The sequence below is a fragment of the Syngnathoides biaculeatus genome, chromosome 12 (assembly GCF_019802595.1).
Source record: "Syngnathoides biaculeatus isolate LvHL_M chromosome 12, ASM1980259v1, whole genome shotgun sequence".
NCBI lineage: Eukaryota > Metazoa > Chordata > Actinopteri > Syngnathiformes > Syngnathidae > Syngnathoides > Syngnathoides biaculeatus.
In genome coordinates, this window is record NC_084651.1 from 12,759,616 (window position 1) to 12,776,636 (window position 17,021).

General features: G+C 41.0%; 1 protein-coding gene across 1 annotated transcript; it reads left to right on the forward strand.

Annotated features, from left to right (window-relative positions):
• The first annotated feature begins 625 nt into the window (after positions 1 to 625).
• Positions 626 to 16,737, forward strand: rrp12 (ribosomal RNA processing 12 homolog). The gene is made up of 34 exons (XM_061837782.1): positions 626 to 864; positions 2,493 to 2,722; positions 2,802 to 2,885; positions 3,034 to 3,110; positions 3,189 to 3,294; positions 3,374 to 3,490; positions 3,690 to 3,828; positions 3,896 to 4,023; positions 4,869 to 4,967; positions 5,048 to 5,139; positions 5,497 to 5,608; positions 5,892 to 5,992; positions 6,069 to 6,183; positions 6,887 to 7,029; positions 7,097 to 7,218; positions 7,301 to 7,365; positions 8,475 to 8,637; positions 8,715 to 8,869; positions 8,963 to 9,030; positions 9,982 to 10,075; positions 10,156 to 10,314; positions 11,090 to 11,170; positions 11,246 to 11,351; positions 11,910 to 12,017; positions 12,225 to 12,382; positions 12,468 to 12,559; positions 13,559 to 13,714; positions 13,789 to 13,958; positions 14,421 to 14,525; positions 14,600 to 14,646; positions 14,720 to 14,795; positions 15,995 to 16,062; positions 16,196 to 16,278; positions 16,379 to 16,737. Exons 1-34 carry the CDS (start codon positions 726 to 728, stop codon positions 16,485 to 16,487), a joined length of 3,867 nt encoding a protein of 1,288 aa, XP_061693766.1. The 5' UTR covers positions 626 to 725; the 3' UTR covers positions 16,488 to 16,737.
• The last annotated feature ends 284 nt before the right edge of the window (positions 16,738 to 17,021 follow it).

Here is a 17,021-nt window from a genome sequence, read left to right on the forward strand (position 1 = left end):
ATCAGAAGATTTATTTTTATATACTCCAATGGAGTCAACATTTTTAACATTTAGTGTACATTAAAAAATAAACTACGGTACTTGAAAGCCATTATGGAAATGTAAAGTACAAGAATGTACAGTGTACACAAATATATACTCAACCCCTTGTTTTGCCCCCATTTTTCACTCGAGATCAAAGAATTCCCACCATTTATGTATTTTCTAGAGTTTCTGCCCCGAAAAGGTCTATTCCTCTGAAATATTGTTCAGACACCTAAAGGAGGACCAACAGTGGACATACTAGATACTGTATAGTTTTAGGACTTTTTTTTTTTGACAAAACTACACATTTTAAAGTAAGCTTTCATTGTGAGCAGCTGAAGACGCACCTGTGCAATACTCATGCCGCCTTAAAAATATCTTTATTTTTTTATGCCACACTCGTGAATACGTATGTTGACGATGACTTGTGATCACAAACAGATTTAGAAAACATTTGCGAACAGTATTTGAGAGAAATTGGCCTTTGCTCGTGAAAAACGGGAGGATTAAGTTTCACTTCAGTATAGAACTAATAAAAATGCTGTAAATACGCAGGCGATGAAAGAGGCATGCAGGACTGCTCATTTTAAAGCACACAGCGTCCTCTGCAGGCAAAATAACCTTATGTGACGTCATCAAACAAGCGACAGAGTCATTCGTAGGTGTCGTGTACACACACAGCGGGCACTGCGAGGGTGAAAATGGCCAAATCGGGAAAACTTCGGTCCGGGACGGGTTCGAAATTAAAAAGATGGAAGAAAGGACACAGCAGCGACTCCAACCCACAGACGAGTCGACATCGACATGCTGCTAAAAGTCGCTTTTTCAGCCGACCCTCCGGTAAAGTTCTCCATTGGATGTGGCACGTGGGTTAGGGGCCGGGCTAACAGGAGCTGATATACAGTTAGCTTCAATTTACAGCTTCGTCAATTGTTTGCGTAGCTTTAGAAATGTTATAGGTTAACATTTCCCCGATTTTATACTAGGAAAGTCGGTAAATTAATCAGATCAAACTCACAATGGTTTAGTGTACAGTTCTTACTCTTAGCAGACCAGTTCTGAACAACTAGGTTATCAAAATATGAGAAACACCTGAAGGGTAACACAAACACAGCGCTGCCATACTTCCCCACACGCCTAAAATTGAGCCTTTTTATCTCTGCGTAGGTGGATCAATGCGAGTTTACTTCATGTTTTGTTCTGTAGTCTTATTTTCATCTCCTGATTAATGATCATATGCTGGTAATTTGGAAAACTACTGTGGTAATAACTGGGAGCTGTCCATTTCATGTGGTTGGTGCTTTTTGCATGGTCTTACTAAGATTTGTGGATTTTCATTTTAACGTGATTATTGTACATAGTTTCCACCCAGCACATCTGCCTCTTAATTCTGAGGACCTCGGGTCAAATTCCAGCCTCCCCTGTGTGGAGTTTGGATGCCCTTCCCGTGCCTGTGTGTGTTTTTTTTCCTGGGTACTCTCATCTCTATTAAACCGGGGGTTATGAGTTCGTACCTCACTGGGGCCTCTATTCCTCAATAGGGGTTGCGTCAGGAAGGACATAAAAACTGTGCTAAACAATTATGTGCGTTCATCTAAGATGTCACGCTGTGACGACCCCTAATGGGACAAGCCGAAAGGAACTTACTTTACTCTGGTCTCCACAAAAAAACAGAAAAAAAATATCTTTGGGAGGTTGATTGAAGATTCCAAATTGCCTGTATGTGTGAATGTGAGCACAGCCGCCGAAGATAGCTCTGAGAGACTCCTGCCACACTCTTGAGGATTAGCGGTATCAATAATGATGGATGGATAATCCATTTTCTGTACCCCTTATCAGTCCAACAGCATTTAATTTCCACATTCTAGTCACCCATTCAGTGTACACTAGTTGTTAGCTGCAGCTTTCCTCCTAAAATCTCAAAAACATGAGGAAAAACCTGTTGCTTGGAAAAAAAAAAACAGAACTTTGGTCCTTAATGTGCAAACAAAGCACCCAACAAAGTACAACAGGAATCATGGTGACTGATACATTTGGATTCCTTGCAGCTCTGGCTGATTATATTAATATAATTTAATCTATGCTTATACAACAAAGCAAAATAAAATCTATATTGTCACAGTCTCATGGCACAATATTTTAAATCAAGCATTCTGATACTACTAATAATTTTCCCGATAGTCCCTTTTCACAATTATGTGCTATATTACAAAAAAAATCACATTCACTCCCATTTACGAAGTCTCCTTGAACACACCTCGCACACTCACACAGCAGCCCACATGTTTGCTAGTCTCATTCTGAAGAGCAAAATAGGAAATGCAGGAGATTGTGATGACTCTGCTCTGTTGTGTATCCCTAATTTTGATAATTTCCCCACATCCCTTGATAGCGTCTAGGTTTTGGGTTCACCCCCGTTCCTCAAACCAAACAAGCTAAGTCCGTTTTTTTTTTTTTCCCCCTAAAAGGAAAAAGTGATCTGACAGTTGATGCTCTCAAGCTCCACAATGAGCTGCAGACGGGTTCACTGGAGATCAAAACAGCAAGCCGGCAAGATGCACGCATGGAGGATGAGCCGGATCAGGTGTTGTCGGATAGGACGTCGGGCACCTTCCTCAGCGGCCTCTCGGACTGCTCCAACCTGACCTTCAGGAAGGTGCAACGCTTTTGGGAGTCTAACTCGGCTGCTCACAAAGAGGTGGGAACAGAGGTTGAAGAAGAAGTTGAGGTTTGTGTGCTTAAGTCTAACAGCAACATTGTTTCTAAATATCTTGCAGATTTGCGCTGTGTTGGCAGCTGTTACGGAGGTGATTCGCAGCCAGGGAGGGAAGGAGACAGAAACAGAGTATTTTGCTGCTTTGGTAATTGGTCTATCTTTGCATGATACAGTGATACTTCAAAGGTTGACCTCAGTCCATGCTGTGACACACGGACACCGGCGGTTGGAGAACAACTCGTCTACTGTATGTGCCTGTTTGAGTATTTACAGCATGTGTGTTGTGTGTGTAGATGACCACTCTGGAGGTGGTGGATTCCACGGAATCGCAGGCTGCAGTTGCGTACCTCCTCAACCTCACCATGAAAAGGTTTGTCCTTTACAAATGGACACATTCGTGTCAATATCTTGAAGATTGAAATCAATGGATGGAATTGGCTGCTGTTAGGGTTCCCGCCCCGGTGCTCGTGTCCAAATTCTCAGACACCACCAAGGTTCTGATGGACGTGTTGTCCCAGCAGGCCTCGTGTGAAAGCACCTCAGCTCTCAAATGGGTGAATACATCCTCTTTATTTTTTTCGTAATTGTGGCAAAACATAACAAATTGGTTGTTTTTTTTGTTGTCTTCGTTAGGTTGTGTCATGTTTGGCCACTCTGTTGAGAAAACAAGATGCGACTGTGTGGACTTACCCGTCCACTCTCCAGGCATACCACGGTCTGCTCAGTTTCACCGTGCACAGCAAACCCAAGGTCAGCTTGGTTCCCTCCTTTTTTGTGTGTGGAGGAAACAGCTATCCATTTTCTAGCACTTTTCTTGTTGAAGTTGCGGTGGAGCAGGAGATAATCTCAAGTGATTTTAGACGGCTGGTGTGGCATACCCTGGACTGGTCATGATTGAAATTGCGGGGCAACTTTTTAACAGGACATTTGTTTGTATATCTCTGTGCAGGTGCGTAAAGCAGCACAGCAAGGTGTGTGTGCTATCCTACGCGGGAGTGACTTCCTGTTCACAGACAAAGCACCTTCCCATCACCCCGCTGCCGCCTCCACAGCCAAGTTCTGCATCAAGGAGATGGAGCAGGCAGGAGGTAGACTAGTTTTAAAACCTACTGGTGATGAATGCGTCTAAATAATTATGTTTTCCTCTGTGTACAGGGAGCAGAGAAGACACCACCACGCTCCACGTGCTGGGGCTCCTGAAGGAGCTGATCTTGACCTTCCCTCACGGGGCCATCAAGTCGTGTTGTGAGATGTTGTTGCGGGTCATGACCCTCAGCCATGTGGTGAGAAGGCGGTGGAAGCTGTTAAAAAAAAACATAGAACATGGGGGCTTGATTTATTAAAGGTTTGCGGACTCGGTTGTGCGTGCAGAAAGATGTGTAAGCTGATCTACTAACAGGTTGCAACCACGACTGTGTATGCCAAACGCGCTAAATTGCAGTGCACTTCATTTTGTACAGTGTGTGTCGGGCGGGGACAACTTCTCCGCTATTGTAAACATCTTTTAAATGGCAACAAAAATCATCACCACATATCTTCTGTTCAGCACTGCATTAATTAAAATTACATTTACTGAACAAATCTATACACTTGGAACACCTTTTTAATTTTTTTCCCCCTGAGGTGAACACAGGCACGTATTTTTGTGTGTGTGTGTGAGGGGGTGAGGGGTGGGACTGTCTGACAAGTTAATTATAGGAGTACTCATTTACAAAGGAGTTGGGGAAACTGAAAAGTTATTTTACTATAAAGTACATTTTTTAGGTTGATTGTAATTTTGTTGAGAAAAGTAATTTTAACAAGTCAATTTCATAATCCGCCCAAGGTGATGCATCCTAAGACAAGGAGCTGATTTATTTTCTCGTGAGGACTGAATACAAATACAGAACAGTGCTGCTGACGTGCCAAAATACTGAATATTACATTTTTCCTCTTCTCATTGTGATCGTAATACTCCTTTGTACACATCAATTGCAAAGCTTGTAACATGTCAACATGTTTTCAACATGTTATCATATTAAGTCAATAATTATTTATTTTTGTACTTTATACTGCAGATTTTCTCCAATATTTGATCATTTATTTTGACGCAACCAAATACTAATTGCTGCTCTCCTTCTTTATGCAGCTGGTTACTGCCAGTGCCATGCAGACCTTCCACAGACTCTTCAGTGGGAAGTCGAGCGCCTCAAACCTGTCACCTGAACTCAATGCACAAATCATCACAGTAAGGCTGAAGCAACCTGAAAGCAAGACCGAGGAATGAGATATGACTAATTAATTAATTGTGGATGACTTTCTCTGTAGGCTCTGTACGACTACCTGCCCAGTGAGACTGACCTGCAGCCTCTGCTGGCCTGGCTCGCCGTCATGGAGAAGGCGCACGTTAACTTGGCAAGGTAACACTCACTTAGGGAACCATCTCAAGCGTGTTTCAAGTGTGTTGCCGTTAGGACTTTGAAAATAACCTGGCTAAGTTTACCACAAAATTTGGTTGATGGAAAACTATTTTTGTCTCAAATTCTGGACAGTTTATACCATAAACTCCTTACTGGCGGATGCAGTTTGAGGGTAAAATCCTGCCCTCATAATTGAGAATAAAATGCATGTTAGTTGGGGGGGGAATCATTTTTGGGGGAGGTAGATTTCTTCAATATTGGAGGTAATACAGTATCTACAGGATAATCATTGCAATAAGATTTGATAGCGACACCTGGAGTTGCCATTGGGTTCAAATGAGTATTTCTTTTGTGCAGTTTGCAGAGTTCTCTGAGTCTGGGCCATCTGCCTCGCCTCTTCTCTGCTGCCATGTCCTGCTTGTTGTCCCCTCACACGCAGGTGGTCTCTGCAGCTTCCAGGACGCTCAAGGTAATGCAGTGTCCGAATAATAATAAATTAATCAGTGTGTCACTCAGTTCACAAAGAAAACCACTTTGCTTGAATTACCGTATATAGGGTGCTCATGCTGCATTAAACACTGCCAGGAATTTTGGAACTAATTCATCTTTTATGGCGGACTTGTTAAATTAAACAATATACATTTGAGAATTTCTTGCAGAAAATCTTTTGTGATTAAATCTTTGCGGGATTTTCTTTGGGTTGGAGAGTGTTTATAATGTTTAGCACTGACTGGTTTATGTACATGTTTCAGACACTGTTGACCGAATGTGTGGGTCCTCGCATGGAGGAAATTGGCATAGTATCAGCCACAGCCTCTGCAGGGAACCCCTCCTATGTCTGCAAAATGTTCCGGTAGTCGTGCTGTTTTCATTTTGAAACAATTTGCACGCTGTGTCATGATACTAATATGTGTTGGTTTGTTTTTCAGCATTGTTGAGGAAGGCTTGTCCTATCGCTTTCATGCCTCCTGGCCCTTTGTTTTGCAAATACTTGGTTGCTTTTACAAGGTTGCAGGAAAACATGCGCACCCCGTCATGACCAAGGTACAGTTATACCTCAGTAAATATGTAATAATTAAATTATGTGATTTCTTCTTTTTTTTTCAATTCAATAGTAAACATAAATTGAGGGTTATTTAAGATAATTTGGGCAAATTTGTTATTTCTGAATTACTCAGGACCCAAGAAGTAACTCATATCCAACAATCTTGGTAACCCTTTCTTAGAATACTACTGCAGCCTCAATTAGGCACCGGGTAGTAACTGTTGGTATAATATTTCAGTTTAATTTGATGAATGCATTTGTGCCCTTTTATTGCTTATTACGAAAGATGTACTATAGATGGTCATGTTATGAGGAGATTGTGTTTTTAATGACATTTTGCATAGTGGCAGCATTTTCACATGACATACATTGGAATACTCCCGTAATATTTTTCGAAACTATTCCAAAAATGTCTTTGTACAGATAAATGCCTCCCACATAATACACACCAGATTGTGTGTTTGCGTGAATAAATGTTTTTAACCACTATCGGAGAAAATGTATATGGATAATTTATTCAGTGTATTGAGGAGGATTCACAGTGCTTCGAGCAAGCTATTGACTCACTTTGTGATAAAATTTGAAGTCAATGTCTTTGAAAGTCTTTTGCCTTGGAAAATTATTCTCTTGAAGCTATTCTTACAAGGGCTAGAAATGTAGTACATGTACTTAATAAGCTCTTTTTTTCCGCCCTCCTTGTAGTCTTTGCAGTCTCTTGCCGACCTGCGTGCCACTCCTCGGTTCCCATATAGTGGTGAGGTGGATCTGGCCGTAGGGGGTGCTGTGGAGAGTATGGGCCCCGAGGTTGTGTTGGGGGTCGTGCCTCTCAACATCACTGGCTATGAGTAAGTGCTCAATGCTCACACATAATGAGCACATAAATGGACCATTTGTCCTTTTGGTCTTCATTAGCGATGACCTGGAGTTCCCACGGAGCTGGCTTGTCCCGGTCATCCGCGATCATGTGAAGAACACTCACCTGGGCTTCTTCACCTCCTATTTCCTCCCTCTGGCCTCTACGCTCAAGCAGAGAGGTACATTTGAGCATCTATAAAAAGATCTGTCAGCAACGTAAATATGACAGTGGTAAATGATTTGTATCCTGTTTTGTTGTAGCTGAAGAGTTTGCACAAATGGGTCAGAAACTGGAAGCCAAAGTCTATCATACTTTACAGCTTCAGGTAACTCCTTTGGGAAGCATTTAGGGGGAAAAACAGCCATGTTATGTCCAATTTATGTGCACATTGACCAATGAAAATGTAAAACGTAAAATGTAATGTCATAATTTCTTTATGTTAAAGGGGTGCAAATGACTAAGTAACTCACCATAAAATTTATCCCCCAAAATAAAATATTAGGCTCACAGCATTTCATTGGAATTTACATGATTCACATGCTATTGTTTAATTTAGTTTCCCAATTTGACATGCCTTCATCGGTCGGCTTTTCCGTGTTCAATCATAGCTCCAAATGTTACGTTCATCATCATTCAAGGTTCTTAGCGCTCGATTTAGTAAAGCAAAGTAACGGCGATCAACTGTGGTCTTCCATGTCTTCCGCTAAACAAAGTGAATAACTGCCATGCTGTATAATTTGAGGGTAAGAGTTTGATGGACACTTCAGTAGAAATACATGAGTGGATATCAATGACTAAAAATATATCATGGAAAACTGACTTTATTTCAGTAGTTCAACTTAAAAACGGAAACACAGATGTACTATACACAAAGCAAAATATTTAATGATTTTGGTATCATTTTAATGAGTATTATGTTTGCTGGTTGACAATTAGTGTATTCACTTCCCCAATTTTTAATATGACAATCAAAATGGTGTAGGAATTGGGCTTCTGAAAAGTATATACAGCATTCAATCTATTTAATAAGAGTTTGGGTTTTTAAATTCAAACTCCTGAAATTATTTTTGTAATATTTTTTGTAATTATTGAAGTGCACCTGCATGTTGAAAGGAACAATTGGTTGTTCATCTTTGTGTACATAGTAAAAATGACGGTCAATATGGCCATTGGCAAAGCAAAGGAAATTTATTTGGATAGCGCATTTCATACACAAGGTAACTCAATGCGCTTTGCATGATTAAAAGCATTCAAATACATCAATAAAAATGGGAAAAAGTACAATTAAAACAGCTTTTAGTGCAAGAAATATCACTGAAAGTGGAAGTACTCTAAAACGCATGAAGAAAAAAAAAAAGTTTTTAATCTGGGTCTTCATTCGTGACACAAGTCTACAGTGACTGGATGCACTTTAAAGCAGCATGTGCCTTTCAGATTTGGACCATGCTTCCTGGTTTTTGCATGTGTCCCGTGGACCTGGTGACGTCCTTCAAAGGCGTCGCCCGTTCCCTCGGCACTGCCATCAACGAGCAGCCCGACCTGAGGCTCACCATCTGCCAAGCCCTGCGCACCGTCATCAATAAGAGCTGCACGACTGGTCTGATGTTGTTTTGTGTGGTTGTTGGTCTCTCACTTTGGTGACACGCTCACCTCTGATCACCTGTCTGTTTGCAGAGGAGGAAAAGACTGAAGTGGGTCGCTTCTCCAAGAACTTCCTGCCTATCCTCTTCAATGTGTACAGCCAGCAGCCTGCCAAGGGAGAGTCTGGGGCCTACAGAATGGCCGTCTTGGACACCATTAAAGTCTATTTCACTATCACTGAACAGCAGGTTAGCTAAAATGCATGCATGCATACATACATATATACTTGGACCAATTTTCACGTAGCATCCCATCCTAATTAAACCCTAAATCCCCCTTAGATGATCAACACGTTCCTGCAAAAAGCCACTGAGAGGTTGACTAGTGCAGAAAGCACAGAGTTCACACGGTAAGTTGACATATAAAATTATGTCATATAATTTAAATGATTATAATTGTAAGAACATGAAACTACCGTGCCCAGTTTATTGACTCACCTGCAGATGACAAAGGTATCTATGGGCTTAGGCATTTATTTGTACAAACACATTTTTCTAAATTTAAGTCATGTTAACAGTATATAAAGTACTTACACTGTGGCTCGATCACATTAGATTCTACTGGAATACTACTCGTCAATAAAGATGCGGTTTCCGTGTACCCTAAGACTTACTGTACAATGCACAATGTGGTCGAACCTGACTTGACCCGACAGTCGCATGAAAATAAAAGTTTCCGACGCAACCCTGCACATTGAGAAACTGGATATAGTAATTCATATAACACAATATATTAATGAGCCTGTATTGACTTTTAGTACTCTATGGACAGTATTTTGCAGTTTATCCCATTTCTCAACACATAAGCAGCTTGATTAATCGTTAAAGAAGAGACAGGTCGCAAGTAAAAATAAAAGGATGATTCTAGATATTTTAACTACCCGGTAGTCATTTGAATGTATACCTAGCAAGGTATGTACCATTCGCTTACATTTTGGTCAAAAGCTTCACTTTTCCATCCATGAGCGCATTATAGATTATGAATATAGTTAAGTATTGATGTAAAACACTATTTGCCCCATTATACAGGCCAAATATCTGGCTTTGGTTGCCACAGCAGCTATATGGTGTCTCTCTCCTGCTTGGTGTGTGGCAGCCTTTAGATTGTCTTTAATATTGCATGGGAAGCACATTTTTTACAAAGAAGCCAAAAATGTGCCCTGGTAAGTGCTGCTGGCAAGTATTTGAGGAAGGCATTTAATTTTTGTAGTGCACGGAGCACACATCTACGAATTGGGGCACTATTTGAGCAACTAGCCAATAAAAGGTAAGAACTAATATCGCTGTCTACTACTTCTTAGGTTGTCAATGATGGACCTTGTGGTTGCCATGGCACCCTTCTTGGATCAGCTCAGCATGACGAAGACATTTGAGCTCATCAGGCCGTATTTGGAGGTTTGTTTGCATGTCCAGTCAAAGCCGTGCAGGCTCCAAACGTTTTTCCTGTTCCCTCAACCATCCATGCTCCTGTTCAGATGAAAGAACCAGGCATGCAGAAGAAGGCATACCGCGTGCTCGAGGAGATGTGCGCGGGCGAGCGAGATGAGTGCAGGTCGTTTGTTTTGGCCAACTTTGAGATTCTGAAGGCGGTCTTGGTGGAGACTCTGAAAAGTGCTTCGTCGCCAGCAAAAAGGGTGAGAAAAGAGCAAAAAACACTAGTGGCACATAACTTTAGCCAAATCTACACAATCTAACAAAAATTACGCCTCTACATTGTTAATATTCTGTCCGTCACCGTTTGAGACGTATCAATAATGATTATTGTGGTTGCCGTTCCGATTGGTGGACAACTACAGTACTGAGGACTGTTCATAATATTTTGGTTGCTTTCATAGCAAACTAGGAAGGAAGCTCCTACTACCACTACTAGCTTTAGTCGTTTAGTAGTAGTAGGAGTATTTCATGCTGCTAAATAAAATTACCACCAATAAGAAATAAACCCCATTGTTAAATGAATGGAGTTTGCATTTTCTCTCCGTACCTACGTGCGTTTTCTCCGGGCACTCCGGTTTCCTCCGACATCCCAAAAATATGCAACATTAATTGGACACTCTAGGTTGCCCCTAGGTGTCATTGTGAGTGCAACTGTTGTCTGTATCCATGTGCCCTGCGATTTGCTAGTAATCAGTGCAGGGTGTACCCTCCCTCCTGCCCATTGACAGCTGGGATAGGCTCCAGCACTCCCTGTGACCCTTGTGAGGATAAGCGGCTAAGAAAATGGATGGATTGATGTTACATGAAGACCAGTTTTCCAGTGTCTATCAAAAGCGTGCTAAGTAATTGCAGGAAGCCGGATAGGATTCATTGTTGTCCTCATACGTACCTAATGAACTGACAGATGAGTTCATCACTATTATTGATTAAGCCTTGTTGTCGTGACGTTTAATGTTACACTATCGTTACCCTCAGCCGCGGCTGAAGTGTCTGATATACATCATGAAAACACTCACCGTAGAGCACAAAGACTTCATCACGTCGCTGCTGCCTGAGGTACCCCAACGTCCGCCATCACAGTGTTGCGCCACTGACACCTGACGTTTACACGAGGATGCTTTTCTTCTTCAGGTGATCGTATGCACCAAGGAAATGTCAGTTGGCACTCGCAAGAACGCGTACACCCTGCTGGTGGAAATAGGAAACGCGTTTGTGCGCTTCTGTGGGAATGCTAAAGGTAAATTAATAAAGGCAAGAAAATATAATTTCATCAAAAGTGGAGTGCTCTATCTGGGTCCAACAGACAACTGTTGATTTAGTCTCATTGACTTTTTCTGTCTAATGAAATGCAACATGATGTCAATTATGGGAAGGTGAATTACAACCCGCGAAATAACACAAACCCAGGCTGCGTTATTTTGCTCCCTGTAATGACAAAACAAGATTTTGGAACATTGAGAGTTTCCCTTATGCAATTAAAATGTATAATTAACATCAATTGATCAGTTGATTTTCGACTACTCAAGTAATAATGAAATCCTCATTGCTTTGTTAACTTGGCAACATGTTTTTTTTGTTGTTGTAAATATTCAACAATTATTGCAAAATTAAATGCTTTATATGGAAAACAAAGTGAGAGTTCAGAGTGGCTTAGGTCAAAGTTCTTGGTTCTATCGTATTCCTCAATGATGTAATTAATAATCATAAAAATAGTTAAATCATAGGAAACAAACCATGTAGATAGATTTTTCCAACAATGCGTGTGTGTTTAATTTAATTTTTATTTTGTTTATAGAGGCAATGGAACAATATCTGATGATGGTGTACGCAGGCCTCACGGGCTCCATCACCATGATCACCTGTACCGTGTTGGCCCTCACACGACTGGTGTTCGAGTATAAAGGTAGGACACGTGCTATTCTGTGGCAATAGAAAGTCTACACACCGGTTTTTAAATGCCAAGTTTTTCTGACATACAAAATAACGTTATGATAAATGATTTCAGAAATTTTTCCACCATTAATATGACCACAGTTTTTATTTTTACTCTTCCTCTATAAAAATGTAATGTCTGTAAGAGTGAAGTCTTGATGTTGTTATATTCTGTCAGACTCCATTGAGGTGTCCACTATGGAGCAGCTCCTGCACAACGTGTGTCTGCTGCTGACCTCTCGCACCAGAGAGGTGGTCAAAGCGGCGCTGAGCTTCATCAAGGTCATCCTTTTTGTCATGGAGCCCAAGACGTTGGCGTCGCACGTCACAGTGATGGTACGCAGTGGACAAAGCGTGACTAACGCAATAGATAATATGGAGTCCTCTGTGGGAGACAATATTTTGTTTGTTTTCCTGCCAGATGGAAGGCATCGGGAATCTCACCGATGACTCGAGGAGGCACTTCAGAGCCAAACTCAAGAATATCTTCACTAAGTTTATCAGGAAGTTTGGGTAAGGCCTGGAGAAATCTTTCTTATTTCGTATTTTTGTGCTTTTTTTCTAACGGCCGCAAGGGGGAACTCAAGCGGAAAAGGTAAGAATGAGACCGGTGGAATATATGTGCCAAGGAAGTGACTTTTACCGGCCCTGTTAGCGCTAGCACAGTGCTAGCATTAGCATCAGTGTTAAACTCTTTCTGTCTACCGTCTTTCTTTGTAAATATCTCGTGTTTTCAATGTGGGTGTAATGTGGGCACTTGCGGCTTTTACACAGCTGCGGTGTATGTATGTACCAAATGGTATTTCCTTTACAAATGTACTCTGTACAGTCAGTCTGTAGGCCGGAAATTACAGTAATTCAGAGACAGCATTCCATTATAGAAATTGGAGAACTGCGTATCTTGTAGCTATTTCTGGGAAATAAAATAGGCGTACTTTTTATACAGCTGTGTTTAACTGTGTGGTCTCATATTTCAAATTAGAAAAAAATCTCACTGCACGTGTGTGTCTCTAAAGGTTAATACACAGGATAATTGTACCTTTTCTCATCTAAAGGAAGAACGTTTAATTGTTCTATGATTAATCAGTCTTTTTTTCGAAGAATTGAATGAACAAAAAAGGCACGTTCTTTATCGATAATCGATATTACTGCAGCAAAGTTGTGACTGTTCTAATGTTACGCAATCAAATCTAATATACAGTGTCTGTATTATACTGCCCCCTGCTTGCCACCGTGTGTACACAAAAAGGAGGGCATTTGAATTAAAAGTTTGAAACCGTGATGCAAAAACTTATGGCTCTATCATTTCATAAAGTACAATCCTGTTGAGGGCTATTTTCTTTGTTTAAAAACAATATTTTTGCTGCATTTTTAGGGGGAAGGAACTAATGATGGCAGTTCTATTCATTGCAATGGGGAAAGGAGAATTGATATACCGGGGTTCGCAGTTACAAGCGTGCTCATTGGATGGAATAAACTCAAGGCATCACTGTCTGATGTATTTGTGTGCAGGTTTGAGCTGGTGAAGAGCATGTTGCCTGTGGAACACCACAAGGTTCTGGCCAACATTCGCAAGGCGGATGCTCGCGATAAGAGAAAGAAACAAGCGGCGGAGCAGCAGGAAGACTCCGACAGCGAGGAGGAGGTGCCTAAAGTTGCCAATAACAGGTACAACACCTTTTTATCCACGAGCAACACTGAGGTGTGGTTCAATCTGTAACCTTGTTGTTTTGTCCTCTCAGTATTGAGGACATCCTGGCAGGGTCAGACAGCGACCTGTCAGACGATGAAGAAAAGGCCGTGAGGAAGAAGAAAGGTGGGAAGCGGCAGAAGGGTCGGGCATGGCTGAAAGAGGGAGAAGATGACGACCCGCTCAACTTCTTGGACCCCAAAGTTTCACAAAGAGTGCTTGGTAAAAGGGAAAATAGCAATATCTATATTTCTTGGATGTATATTTTTCGGGGCAGAGATTCGTACAGCATATGTACAATGTTCCCCCGTTACACTGCCTGTGTAGGCAGGTCAGACGACAAACAGAATAGCATAACGAGCAAATAATAAAACCACTAAAAGAATGACTCAAATAATTGACACAAGACATGGACTTTAAACGCTTCGCGGCGCTCCCAGCATGCACCAAATTTGCTTTGCATAATCTTATAATAAATATAGAATTAGGTATAAATATAAATGCACTATGTTCATAGTGGTTCCGTGCCACGAAATGAGTTGGATTAGGCTTGGAATGTTTTTTACACAACAGTGCAAAAGTGGTGCACAAAGAAACATCCAAACAACCTGACCTGCATTTATGGAATTTAAATATCGTGACCACTATAATGTATTCTCAACAATAATATTTTCACTCTGGCAGCCACCAACCCCGAGAATAATAATAATAAACAGGCCAAGACGGCGCACGGCTTCAAGATGACGTCAGACGGGCGGCTGATAATCAGGGGAGAGGACGACCAGAAAGGTAACAACACAACATCATCTTTATTATTTGGAAGTCGGCGAAAATGTCCTGACAACTCATCACGCTTGTCACAGATGAGGACGAGATGAATGATATTCTGGAAGAAGCCGGAGTGAAAAGCGTGAGTCTTCTCAACAAAGTCCAACATAATTGCCAATGTTTTTGCAATGTTTTTCCACTTTGATTTGTTTTAGAAAAAGGCACAGAAGAGGAAACTTCGAGATGACAACTTGGATGATATAGACACAGAACCACAGCCCAAATATAAAGGTATAAAGGGTGTCGCAATTGTGTCTTCAAAGGGCGAAAGAGTGGGGAATGAGGAAAGGTTCTGAGGGACAAAAAAGTCATCCATAGATCAGCTGGTTCACACTGGAGGTCGGGGGACATTTGTTGCTCATGAATGTGCACTTGTAGTGGGAGGAGGGGTGGGGCCAATGCGGAAGTTGGGAGGAGAGAAAAAAATGCCTGTTAGTTTGCACTGGTGTACTTCCTAATATTCGCTTGAAAACCTCCATGGCGGGTAATGAGCAACATTTATTAACGTCATATCACTAAAGAAGACAACAAGTAATAAATATTAGAGAGACGCATCATCACCTGTTTTTCTCAAATTTAATAATATAAAAATTAAGTTAGCTGGGATAGGCTCCAGTACTCGGGTGACCCTTGTGAGGATAAGCGGCTTGGAAAATGGATATGAATGGATGGATAAATAAGGATAGCATGATATCTAATATAAAAAAAAAACCCGACACAAAGTAATGCAGTTATTGCGAGTCATTTAAAGAATACTGACAAGCACACTTGGGTCCCTTGATACCGTAATTCCCGGCCTACAGAGTGCACCTGGTTATAAGCCTCACCAAGTACATTTGTAAAGGAAATACCATTTGGTACATACATACGCCGCAGGCGTGTAAAAGCTGCAACTGCCCATATTGAAACCCACATTGAAAAACGAGATATTTATACAGAAAAACGGTACATACTTCAACGCTGGCGTCACCACACTAAGGCTAGTGCTATGCTAGCAAGGCCGGTTTAAAAAAAAAAAACATACTGGTAAAAATCACTGAGACACGGCAGTAACACGCTAGCGCTGAGCAAACAGGGCCGCACCAGTAAAAGACTCTTCCTTGGTAAATATATTCCACCGGTCTCACTCTTACCTTTTCTGCACAAGTGCCCCTTGTGGCTGTCAGAAAAAAATGCACAAATTAGCCGCATCACTGCATAAACCGCAGGTTTGAAAGCATGTGGAAAAAAGTCGGGTCTTATAGACGGAAATGACAGTAATTGCCATTTACGTAAATGTTTATATTTGTAATTATTTTGAGCGCATTGCTAATATTTATTTATTTATTTTATGGTGGAAGTCTGACTCATTATTTGATTCTTTAATTGCTTGGTATTTTTTTGTATTTTACTCTTCTCGCATTTGAATTGAAGTTTTACGTTTTCCTCAGCTGGCGGGTCGGGCATCCACAGACCTCTGGGAGGGAGCAGAGACTTTGGAGCAGACTATAAGTCCAAGGTGAAGTGAGCATCATGTGAAAACACAATGATGGCATAAATATGTGTAAATAAAAATACATGGGTGCTGAATATATATATATATATATATATATATATATATATATATATATTTTTTTTTTTTTTTTTAACAGAAAGGGAAAGGGGACATTAAGAAGGCAGGCAAACCGGACCCTTATGCTTACATCCCCCTTAAGAAGGCCCAGCTCAATCGAAGGTGTGAAACGTCATTTTCTAAACCATTTTGTTTATCGAAGACGTCCATTTTAATGACACTGCGTGCACACGTGTGTGTGCTTTTGTTTCTCACCAAACAGGAAGCGGGCCAAGCTACAGGGCCAGTTCAAGGGCATGGTGAGAGGAGCCCAGAAGGGGGCATTGTCTGGTAGAAAAATGCAGAATAAGAGGAAAGGCCGAAGAACATGAATATAGACTCTTTGGAAAAGATTCAAGAATGTGTGGGTGTGTGTGTGTCTGGTGACATCATGTACAGTTTGTCTGCATGTCTAGAGGACATCAGTTTTTTTAAAACTGCGTCTATAAATGCTAATTCTGTTCTTCACATTGAGTATATGCAGATGAAAAGAAAGTAAAAAGTACTTATTTATCGTCCACGTGAGTGCACTGTTGGGTCGTGGATGAGATCGTGAGTCAATAAAAGATCATTTAAACAAGACAGATTTTTTCACATGCTGTTGTCGCCGTTTTGACCATAATTCCCAAACAACCCCTCTGCCCCCTAAAAATATGACCTTGAATACACTCTCAAATAATTACAAAATCTGGCTATAAATGTCACAGATGAATTATTAGTGTCTTGACAGCAGTTAAAAGCCAATTTGTTTAATTCAGCAAAAGCACTGCAGCGCAAAATTATAAATGCCATAAATCGTCTTCTAAGCATATTTCTGCAAGAACATCTGAATATTGCAGAAATAGATCACTTTTATTAAATGGAAG